Source organism: Aquarana catesbeiana, linkage group LG07 (assembly GCF_042186555.1).
Source record: "Aquarana catesbeiana isolate 2022-GZ linkage group LG07, ASM4218655v1, whole genome shotgun sequence".
Lineage (NCBI taxonomy): Eukaryota > Metazoa > Chordata > Amphibia > Anura > Ranidae > Aquarana > Aquarana catesbeiana.
In genome coordinates, this window is record NC_133330.1 from 7,215,066 (window position 1) to 7,227,318 (window position 12,253).

A 12,253-nucleotide genomic window follows, 5' to 3' on the forward strand; every position below is an offset into this window, starting at 1 on the left:
TGAGTTTTGAATAAACATTGTCGCACTCGGCGTGGAAGTTTTTCTGAGATTTTAGTGTTTTCGTTGCACTTTAGACGTCTCTCTGTAGCCGGAGATGAAAACGATGACGCAGGTCCGGCCGGACAGGTGCACTTTACCTTCCTCCGCCGAGAGGCGTCTGGAAATGAGGTTTTATTGGCAGTCGCCCTCTTAGCGGTCGCTGACTTCTTTAGAGACTCTTTATGTTCCGTGCGGAGGAGGGGAATTGGCCTCGATTTTCCCCTCACTTCACCCGTGAACGCTCGGCGCGGTCTGCAGCCAATTAGGGTCCCATGTGCCTGCGGTTTGTAAGGGGGGGTGTTTGGATGAGGGGGGGGGACGGTAACACGGGGAGTGGGGGAGGGACCGTCCCAATAAATATTCTCCTGGACCCGAAAATCTTCACAACTCCTCACCAGAGCCGCAGAGCAGAGCCACCTCGGTGAGTATACTGGAGGCACGCCGGATCACCGATCCCTACTGACAAGATTTATTCCTTATTATTAGATATCAGATCCAAATATATTCCTATTTATTATATATCCTCATCATACTATGAACAGGCTCTTCTGTCTTCTTAGTAGTGCTGCACAGTGACTGTGCTTTACTCTTCCAGTTCTCCCATTACCAGCCCAGACCACCTGCTTATATCCCAGTGCTTGTTCAGTGCAGATGCTGATTGCAATGTCTGACACTGAAGATAGCCTGTGGAGGGAGAAAGTGGAAGCTGCACGTGGAGTAGAGCAATGGAAATATGGGACAGCAACTACTGGGAGTAAATGAATTATTTGTAAGAAATATTATTACATTTATATACTAGTATATTACATACACTGCAAATATATTCATGGTAAAATTATATTACATTTATATATTTTTATATACATTTATGTTACATTTGTTTACATTTTTATATATATAGATATATATATTATTATTATTTTTATTATTATTATTATTATTATTATACACGATTTGTATAGCGCCAACAGTTTACGCAGCACTTTACAATGTAGAGGGGGGACATCACAATGACAGTACAATACAGAAGGGACAGGAGGGCCCGGCTCATAGAGCTTACACTGAGGGTGGTGGTACAAAAGGTAATGGCATATATATATATACATATTACAGTGACTGTGCTTTACTGTTCCATTTCTCCTATTATTAGACTATACTCTGATAAGCTGATGGCTCATACTGCCTGCTTTATAGCCCAGTGCTTGTTCAGCACAGATGCTGATTGCAATGTCTGCCATGAAGATAGCCAGCAGTGGAAGAAAGTACACGCCGTACTAGAATAGAGTAATAGAAATATGGCACAGCAGCTACTTAGAGTAAAATATGAGGATTAGATAAAAAATTTGCATTTTGATCAGCTTTATTATAATATATATATATATATATATATATATATACATTTATATTTATAATAAATTTGTATTATATTGAAATACATTTAGATTACATTTTATATATCACAGCTGACTGTGCTTTACTGTTCCACTTCTCCCATTACTAGCCTACAGTATACTCTGATAAGCTAATTGGCTCATACTGCCTGCTTCTAATAACCAAGTGCTTGTTCAGCACAGATGCTGATTGCAATGCCTGACATGAAGATAGCCAGTAGAGGGAGAAAATACATGCTGTACATGGAACAGAGTAATAGAAAGAAATATGGGACAGCAACTACTGGGAGTAAAATGTGAAGATTGGATCCAAAATTGCATTCTGACAAGCTTTATTATATATATATAGTTACATTTGTATTTATTTTAAATTTATATACATCTGTGTTACATTTGTATACATTAATATTACATTTACCGTATATACATGTATTTATATACATATAATATATATATATATATATATATATATATATATATATATATATATATATATATATATTATATGTATTTATATACATATAATATATATATATATATATATATATATATATATATATATATATATATATATATATTATATGTATATAAATACATGTATATACGGTAAATGTAATATTAATGTATACAAATGTAACACAGATGTATATAAATGTGTGTGTTTCTGTGCAGCCCCCCCCCGAGCCCCCCCTTTATACTTACCTGAGCCCCGAAATTTGCACAACGGGAACGAGCACACCAACTCCAGCTGCTGTCTTGTATCCTGATTTGATAGATTGATAGCAGCGCAGCCATTGGCTCCCACTGCTGTCAATCAAATCCAATGTTGCGAGCGCCGAGGGGCGGGGCCAAGTCATACATTCGGCCTCTATGGACGCCGAATGCTGGACTCGGGGAGAACGCTTCTCCTAGGGGGGTTATCTGATGTGGGGAGGAGCCACGAGAGCCACCAAGGGACCCCAGAAGAGGAGGTTCGGGGCCACTCTGTGCAAAACGAGCTGCACAGTGAAGGTGAGTATGACATGTTTGTTATTTTTTTTTTAAAAAGTGCTTGTAAAGTCAAATTTTTATTTATTTTTTCTTTAAGAAGAACAAACATGTTATACTTACCTCCTCTGTTGCAGTGAATTTTCACAGAGCGGCCCCCGGATCCTCCTCTTCTCGGGTCCCTCTTTGGCACTCTTGGCCCCTCCCTCCTGCCAAATGCCCCCACAGGAAGCAGCTTGCTATGGGGGCACCCGAGCCCAGCTGCGGCTCCGTGTGTCTATTTAGACACGGAGCCATGGCTTGGCCCCTCCCCCCCTCCTCATTGGCTCACTGACTTTGACAGCTAATGGCGCTCCCACTGCTGTGTCTCAGCCAATCAGGAGGCTGAGGCTCAGGTTAGTGTGAGGGGGGCTGCTGCACACAGAAGATTTTTCATTTTAATGCAGAGAATGCACCTTCTGCCTTTACAACCACTTTAAGTATTACCAATATCACAGGAGTGCACACAGGGTGTGCCAGGTGTGCCTGGGCACACCCTAATCATGCTGGGTTGCACAGATTCCCCCAGCTGTTTGGCTACAGAAGAAGAGACTGGGAAATCTCTGTCTTAAAAGTGAGATACCAGGGGTCTGTTTAGACCTCTGATATCAAACCAAAGCCCCCCCAATGGAGCTCCTAAAAAATTGGATAAAAATAATAATATATTATTAAATACAATTGTAAAAAATAGAAAAATTGTAAGAAAAAGTTATGATAAAAAAATAAATAAAATAAAAAAATATATAAATAATACAAAAAATTAATAAAATATTTTTTTATAAAAATAATAATACAAAAATATTTATTTACGCCTATGGCCAATATAATGCGCCTTAACCTGCGTGCATCACTGATCTAGGGAAATCCAGCGACGAGTAATGCTGCTCCAGGTGATAACAATCCGATAGATCAGGATGGGCCGGGTGCAAGCCACAGCTCGCCACCAAAGTTACAGAAAAGGAAAGATATGGCTGCCCACCACCAGAATGATCCAACCTAGATTTATTTGGTACATGAAAGTCATAATGACTCCCACCAAGACAAGGACACAGGAGAGGCGACGCGTTTCACATGTGAATAAGCACTAGTCAAGCGTGAAACGCGACGCCTGTTCTGTGTCCTTGTCTTGGTGGCAGTCATTATGACTTTCATGTACCAAATAAATCTAGGTTGGATCATTCTGGTGGTGGGCAGCCGTATCTTTCCTTTTCTATCACTCATCTAAATAGGTCCGAAATAGAAGAAGCAGATGTCTTTGATAAAACATAGATATTCTGACCCTTTCCCCTTTTGTCCACCCACCCACCTTCCCCGCCTCCCCCACCTCTATTGTCCCCCCCCCCCCCCGGGACCCTTTTCTGGGCAGAGTCCGTAGACACCTCCCATCAGAACATCCCAGCCCAGATGTCGGGTCTAACAGAGAACTCGCTGTGTTTGTTTCTAGACGTGTTCAGCACTTCCTCGGGTGAATCTCCTTTCCTGTGGGAACCGGGCAGAGCAGCATGAAGACTTTGGGCGTCCTCCTGGTCCTGGCGCTGGCCGCTGTGGTCACCCTCGCTTACGGTACGCAAAATTGATGGTAACGTTGTGTAATGACAGAGTACAAGGTGGTTGGGATGGTGATCCTCCAAATGATAGGCTGTTCGTGGGAAAGGAACAATGTTACAATATAGTCAATGATAATGTGGGAGGGGGGGGATTAACATTGTTATTGAAACATCCTGAAAACTTTAAACACACTTTATTTCATGATCAGAAATAGTTTTTGTTTTTATTTGTCCTAAAGGAGCTAGGATCCATCAAACCTCCAAACCTGACGATCACAAACAGCGCCAACGTATTTAAAAACAAATGCAACAAAATATATATAATAAAATAATAATAGATAATAATAATTTTATGGTTGAACTAGATGGACTTGTGTCTTTTTTCAACCTGATTAACTATGTAACTATATGTAAAAAAATGAGTGAAGAAAAAATCAATTAAAAATTCATTAATTTGAACCGCGCTCTCTCAAGAAAAACCTTTAAAGTGCAAATGCTAAAAGCGCATCAAACAGTGTCAGCAAACACAATCATATGCATATCGTGTAAAATACATATATAAAGTCCAAAGAATAACTATTCAGTGTCCAATATAAGTGAATAATCAATAAATTGCAAGCGAATCTTCCTGTTCTTGATGACCCCTGATGACGTCAGAGCGTGCTGACGAAACGCGTAGGGTGGCTTGAGCGTGATACGTCACTTCTGCCGTTTGCATGTGGGGCCCATGATAATCTTGAATTACATCATACGTGCCAACTGTCCCGGATTATCTGGGATAGTCACAATTTTTGCTAAGCTGTACCAAGATGCCCATGTCCCAGGAAGTGTCCCAGAATCTGGGTTGTGGGGGCAGCAGTAACCGGTCACAGGGACCCCCCCCCCCCCACTGTTTCCAGTGTTCTTCCAGCTCTTTGCAAAGAACAAGGAAGATTCCTCGAGACAGAGCATCTTACTACTGCTGCTGCTTGTTATTCTTGAGAGTGGATGCATAAATTGGGGCGTGCTGGTAGGGGCCGACACCTTTATCTAAAAAGCGGACTGCCCGCTGAAGAAGAGGGTGTCGGGGTCAGGGTAGCTAGCTGCTGCCCTAACAACGATCTTCCTCTTCAAAGTAGCGACAGGGCATTTTCACCCCCTTCCAGCCCAGGCCAATTTTCAGCTTTCAGGGCTGTCACATTTTGCATGACAATTGCGCGGTCATACAACACTGTACACATATGACATGTGATCGTTTTTCCCCCACAAATAGAGCTTTCTTTAGGTGGTATTTGATTGCCTCTGCGGTTTTTATTTTTTGCGCTATAAACAAAAAAAGAGCGACAATTTTGAAAAAAATATATATATTTTTTACATTTTGCTATAATAAATATTCCAATTTAAAAAAAAAACATTTCTTCCTCAGTTTAGGTCGATATATATTCTTCTACATATATTTGGTAAAAAAAAAAATCGCAATAAGTGTATATTGATTGGTTTGCACAAAAGTTATAGTGTCTACAAAATAGGTTATTGATTTATGGCATTTTTATTATTATTATTTTTTTTTTTACTAGTAATGGCGGCGATCTGCGTTTTTTTTTTTAAGTCAGGACTGCGATATTGCGGCGGACAGATCAGACACTTTTGACACTTTTTTGGGACTGGTGAAAATTATACAGCGATCAGTGCTAAAAAAAAATGCACTGATTGCTGTGTAAATGTCACTGGTAGGGAAGGAGTTAACACTAGGGGACGATCAAGGGGTTAAATGTGTTACCTAGGGAGTGATTCTAACTGTGGGGGGGGAGGGGACTGACTGGAGGGAGGTGACAGATCGGTGTTCCTCTGTACTGGGAACACACGATCGGTCTCCCCTCCCCTGACAGGAACGGAGAGCTGTGCGTTTTCACGCACAGATCCCCGTTCCTGTTCTCTAACCGGCAATCGCGGGTGACCGGCGGCCATCGGCAGGCACGCGCATCGGCTCCCAAGTGACGCGGCGGGAGCGCGCGCCCCTAGACAGCCGGGAGGCCGAGGACGTCATATGACGGCCGCCCAGGATAGCAAAGCCACCTTGCGGCAGTCATATATCTATATATAGGATGGGATGTGGTTAAAGTTGGCCCTCATGGGAAGTGATGGGTAGAATTGGGGCGGGGGGGACCACATAGGGGTCCCCCAGGTACTTCTCTCATACTTACGATAAATAGCTTACACCTCTACACCTCTGGTTTATGTTTTGCTATCGTGTTTTTTTTTCTTTTTTCTCTCTCTCTTTATTACTTGAGGGGGGGAGGGGGGACTAGATGGAGAGGTTGGGTGGACTTTAGACCATAATTAGTTAGGAGGAAGACCGGAAAAGGTATCTATGTTTTAAAGAGGGTTCTCTTCCCACCATATTTTTCTTTAACCTCTTTCTTCTTTCTATGTATAGTAATCTGGTTATTATATGTATATTTGTGGGGTATATGGAATCCTTGGGTTTTTTTTTATGTTTTTTTTTTTTTTCTTGTACCTATTTTAGGAATACTACCTTTTTTGTTTTGACTGTTTTTTTGTATTGTTATGTCTTTTTCTAAATTTATTAAAAAGAATTTCAACACAACCTAGTTGGTCAAGTTGAAAAAAAAAGGACACAAAGTACATCAACTTCAACCAATAATGTTTATTGTTTCAATATTTTTTTTATAGTTTTTATTTGATGTAATTGTAATTATGTTGGGTAATACATAAACCTCACTTAGACCAATCACTACCTCCATCACAAGTCCAGAATGTTTGTAATAATAATAAACGATCAGCCAAATCAAATCCCACAGAACGAGGCTGCTGATGACTTTTCCAGGGAAAAATGTTCTCTGTTTCCTCTGCTGGAGAACAAACAACCCCCTCCCCCATGATATATTCCTCGAAATGAACAGGGGGGGGGATGGGGGGGAGAAAAAAAAACACTGTATATTTTTATGTGAAACATTGTCAGAATAAATAAAACAAGAGCGCGTTGTCTTTCAACATGTTCTTCGAGTTTTCAATTTGTAGGTTTTTAGATGGATGTTTGTTAAACTGTTTTAAAAAGGAAAATGTAAGTGAAGGAACATTTGCAAAAATACAAAAAATTGAAATCAGTGAATTTAATTAATTATCGAAAAAAAAAATTGAATTTTCATTTTTTTTGGTAAAATTGTAGAACCTATAGCCATATTCTTCTTGCTATGCAGCATACATAATGTATATAATACACCTATTTGCTTTTAGTCCTATTATTATATACAGTATACGATGACATAGATATAGACTGGCCTAGAAGATAACTCCCATCGCTAAGTACAAATGTTATATATAGATATAAAGTGAGCGAAATATAGAATTATTTTATTGCTTTAACTACAAGTCATGTCAACAATACTGATCAACTTATTTTGATCTCTTTGTATTCAGATTCCCATGAAAGTCACGAGTCTTATGAACATTATGGTAAGAGGATTGTTTTTTTCTTTAAATCTTACGTAACCCAATGAAGCCGGTGAGATGACGGAGCCGAGACTCTTAATTGCTCTCTGCTGTCCCGATGTGAGATTTTGGATGGAATTGTTGCTTAGAGGGAAGTACATATCTGATCAGATAGATACAAGGGAATTAAAAACATGACTTTCCCAAAGTGTCCGTCCAATCAAAACAGTTTTTTTGTGAATGTTAGAAAAAATAAATGCTGGGTAGTTAAATTCTCTAATTCTGGGACACTGTTGGTGAGATCTCTATGCTCCGTTCCCGGGTCGTCTGACCTTCTCTGTCATAACTGCCAGATGGACCGAAACAGACCCAGGAATTATGGGGAGAGGTCACCACAAAAGCCTCACCATAAATATATTGAACAATCTTGTCTCAAAATATCACCCAAACCTTCCTCCCCACACCTCCTGCTCGTTAGTTCCCTCGTCCCCTCCTCCAGGACTTCTCCAGAGCCTCTCCCGTCCTCTGGAACCCTTTACCTCAATCTATCCGGCTATCTTCTACTCTGGCCACCTTTTAGGTGATCCCTGAAAACTCATCTCTTTAGGGAAGCCTATCACTCCTCCACCTAGCACCCAGACTTTTAATTCTTCTATCAGTTTATCCCCTGCAGTTCTTACCTTTTTTGTACCACTTGCTCCTCACTATTAGATTGTAAGCTCTCAGGAGCAGGGCCCTCCTAACCATCTTGTAGTGAATTGCATTGTAACAGTACTGACTCCCTTTATATTGTAATGTGATGTGCTAACTGTTGGCACTATATAAATCCTGTATAAATTTCCAACAAGCCCATTCATGAGAGTTGACCATTAGATTGACTTCTCAGGAATGAAAATAGCCATAGACAGTGGCGTCGCTAGGGGGTGGCTTTTGGGGCTATAACCCTGAATTTGGGGCACATAGCCCCGAGTCTCTGCAGGGGTCTCCAAAGGGGAGGGGAGGCTCTCTGGGGACCCTGAGCTAAGTGGGGGGGATCTCTGGGGACCCTGATGCAAGGGGGAGTCTCTCTGGGGACCCTGATTTTAAGGGGGAGGCTCTCTGGACACCTTAATGTAAGGGGGGCTCTCTGGGGACCCTGATGTAAGGGGGAGGCTCTCTAGGGACCCTGATGTAAGGGGGGCTCTCTGGGGACCCTGATGTAAGTGGGGGCTCTCTGGGGGATATACACACACACGTATATTACAGTATATACATGTGTATTCCCACCCAAGCGTATGACTATCTTTACTACGCTGCTGTGGGCTTTAGCCCCAGATCTTTTGTAGACCTAGCAACGCCCCTGGCCATAGATGATTTGAAATTTGGCCAGCGCCTGCTGAACCAGCTGAATTTCGATCCATCTATGGCCAGCTTAAAAAAAAAAAAAAAAAAAAAAGAAAAAAGGGAGGTAGCAACAGACCTCTGCCTGTGGTCAACATTGGGATTGTCCACAAATTGGGCTTCTGTCAGGGGAGGAGCTGACAGGCAACAATGAGGGAAGGAAAGCCGAGATTCAGAATTTATTTGGATAAGCATTCCTACATGATCTATAGACCAGCAATTCATGGTTCAGTGCTCATGAGACATCTTCTTCAGGAGCTCAGCATGCCGTTGGATTTTTCGAGCACATCTCACCTTGATTTTAATCGATAGTTTGGACAATCTTGTACCTCTGATGCTGGTTTTTCTACAAACTATTATTTTTTTTTTTTTTTTTCTACTGTCCACAGACCCCTTTGTGAACTCCAGAACTGCCAACACCTTTATGAGCACCCAGCAAAGGCCCTCAAGGATGCACGAAAGGTAATAACGAATTCTTATAGAAATAAAATATCAATTGGAGTTCTGCGAATTTCAGCTGTTAGCATTGCACACAGAAAACCGTCAGTTCCACGCAGGGAGAAGATTCCATGCATATGATTGGAGGACCGGCATACTAACTCCAGAGGTGCCTAATGGGGCTACAATGTGATTACAAGAATTGCATTGTGGCTCCACCAAGAGCTCATCACACTTTCCTTTCCTTCTCTCTCCCACTACTCCGTTCAACTGTCTGGAGTGATAGAAATATACTCCCTCCTATGTATTTTTTTGTGACAGCGCTGGTGTTTTGTGATTGGCTGCTATGCACCCTGTATTGTCACATAGGAGCAGAGAAAGAGTCCTTAGTCCTAAATAACCTCCAAGTCATGCCCTGGACCTTCTACGAGGTTTTTTCTCTTAGTTCCATAGGTGGGAATGGCAGGGAAGCAGAAGAAAGTTAAAGCCTATATATGAATTTTTCCCTGCAGTCTCCAGGCTGGTCTGGTGACATCACTGGTCCTTCCTTGGTGGTGGGAATGGGTGGTCCTTCTTTTTGGACTAAATGACCATCAGAGGTAATGATGTGAGAATGCAGGTCAGTTCAGGAAGAGCGGGATCTCAGGTTGCACAATAATGCTCCACTGGGGGTGGGGGGTCCATGACAGCCTTGGGTCCACCACGTATGAGGTGGGTGATGTTGGCCAGAAGATGCAGCACTTGATGTCAGGCCAGGGGAATGCAGCAAGTATTTTATAAAGGGCAAGACAAAAAAAATATTTATATCCAGAAAAATGGCCATCTAGCACCCAAGGCGAAGATGCCAAATGGTGCCCCCCCCGCCCCCCCCCCCCGCCCTCAAACAAAATGTACGAGCATTATGTGTCAGAAAAAATCCCCCCCCCCCCCCAACCCCGCCCCACTGAAATCTCCAACCCAACACAAATCTTTGCCCCCACCATCCCCTCTCCTAGCACATATCCTCTACCCCTCAAATTTCTCATGTGAGCATAAAACCTCTCCCACCTCTAAATTCCCCCTCCTAGCACAAATCCTCCCCCCCAATACAAGTCCCCCTCCTAGCACAAATCCTCCCTCCCAGATTTCCCCCCCTAGCACAAATCCCCCCTAATAATCCCTATTAGCACACATCCACCCTCCCAATACAAATCCCCCTCCTAGTACAAATCCCCCCCCCCCACACAGCACAAATCCTCCCTCCCAGATTTCTCCTCCTAGCCCAAATCCCCCCTAATAATCCCAATTAGCTCAAATCCTCCATCCTCCCCCCATCCCCTCTCCTAGCACATATCCTCTACCCATCAAATTTCCCATGTGAGCATAAATCCTCTCCCACCTCTAAATTCCCCCTCCTAGCACAAATCCCCCCCCCCCCCCAACAATCCCTATTAGCACAAATCCACCCTCCCAATACAAATCCCCCTCCTAGTACAACCCCCCCCCCCCCAGCACAACTCCTGACTCCTAGATTTCTTCTCCTAGCCCAAATCCACCCTAATAATCCCTATTAGCTCAAAACCTCCCCCCAAATCCTCCATCCCTCCCCCATCCCCTCTTTTAGTACAAACCCTTCCAAGTCACCCCCCCCCCCCCCCCAAAAAAAATTGCCTCCTAAAGTAAGTCGTACACCACTGCCGCCCCCAAATTTCCTCCTGCCAGCACAAATCCCCCCAAATCATCCCCACTAGCACAAATCCTCCAACCAAATCCCCCTTCCTAACACAAATCCCCCTCCTAGTACAACAACCCCCCCCCCCCCAATCCCCTCTCTTAGTACAAACTCCTCCAAATCATCCCCCCAAATTGTGCCCCCTAGAATATATCACACACCACTGCCACCCCTGAATTTCCTTCTGCCAGTACAAATCCTCCCCCCCCTCCAATCCCCCCTCCTATCACCCCCCCCCCCCCCCCAGATTTAAGCTCCTAGCAAAAATACATCTTAATCATCCCTACTAGCACAATCCCCCCTCCCCCAAGCCCCCCTCCTAACACAAATCCCCCTCCTGGTACAAACCCCAAAATTTTGCCTCCTAAAATAAATTGTACACCACTGCTGCCCCCAAATTTCCTCTTGCTAGTACAAATCCTCTCTCCTCCAATCTCCCCACCAAGCACATATCCCCCCCCCCCCAAACTTCCCTTTTAGCACATATCCACCCCCCACCACCACCAAACCCCCCCTTCTAGCACATATCCACCCCCCACCACCACCAAACCCCCCCTTCTAGCACATATCCACCCCCCACCACCACCAAACCCCCCCTTCTAGCACATATCCACCCCCCACCACCACCAAACCCCCCCTTCTAGCACATATCCACCCCCCACCACCACCAAACCCCCTTCCTAGCACATATCCACCCCCCACCACCACCAAACCCCCTTCCTAGCACATATCCACCCCCCACCACCACCAAACCCCCTTCCTAGCACATATCCACCTCCCAGCCCCACCACCAAACCCCCCTCCTAGCACATGTCCACCATCCCACCACCACCAAACCCCCCCTCCTAGCACATATCGCTCCTCCAAACCCCCTTCCTAGCACCAATCCTCTTCTCCCTCCCCCTCCCCGCAAATGTTACTCTGAAGCTGCTGTCATGACTCCTGCCAGCTGATAGGTAGGAACTCTCCATGCAGCGCCCGCCACCTCACATGATACCGCTGCGCCCAGAGCAGCCGTCCCTCCTGCCCACCCCCCTTCTCCCGGCCCTGGATATTACCATGTCTCATTCCATCCCATATCCCAAAAATAAGAGGATCATTCCTCACTTCAGGACAGTGGGCGGAGCCATAGAAATCATTCTTTACGGCCCATCAGCCAGATGTACATCCAGAAGATCCGTTATACAGAGCAAATATAGCCGAAAAGGAAGCCATGTCTTCTATATACAATGAATGGGAACAGTTTGGGGCATGTGGGGAAATGACCGAACGTAACAGCAAATAACAAT

General features: G+C 43.8%; 1 protein-coding gene across 1 annotated transcript in view; it reads left to right on the forward strand.

Moving 5' to 3' along the window:
- Window positions 1-354: 354 nt before the first annotated feature.
- Window positions 355-12,253, forward strand: part of MGP (matrix Gla protein) — a 14,242-nt gene continuing 2,343 nt past the window's right edge. Inside the window, exons 1-4 of the mRNA XM_073591551.1 lie at window positions 355-460; window positions 3,901-4,019; window positions 7,424-7,459; window positions 9,205-9,277. Coding sequence (XP_073447652.1) covers window positions 3,959-4,019; window positions 7,424-7,459; window positions 9,205-9,277 — 170 coding nt within the window. The 5' untranslated portion in view covers window positions 355-460; window positions 3,901-3,958. The remainder of the gene's footprint in view (window positions 461-3,900; window positions 4,020-7,423; window positions 7,460-9,204; window positions 9,278-12,253) is intronic.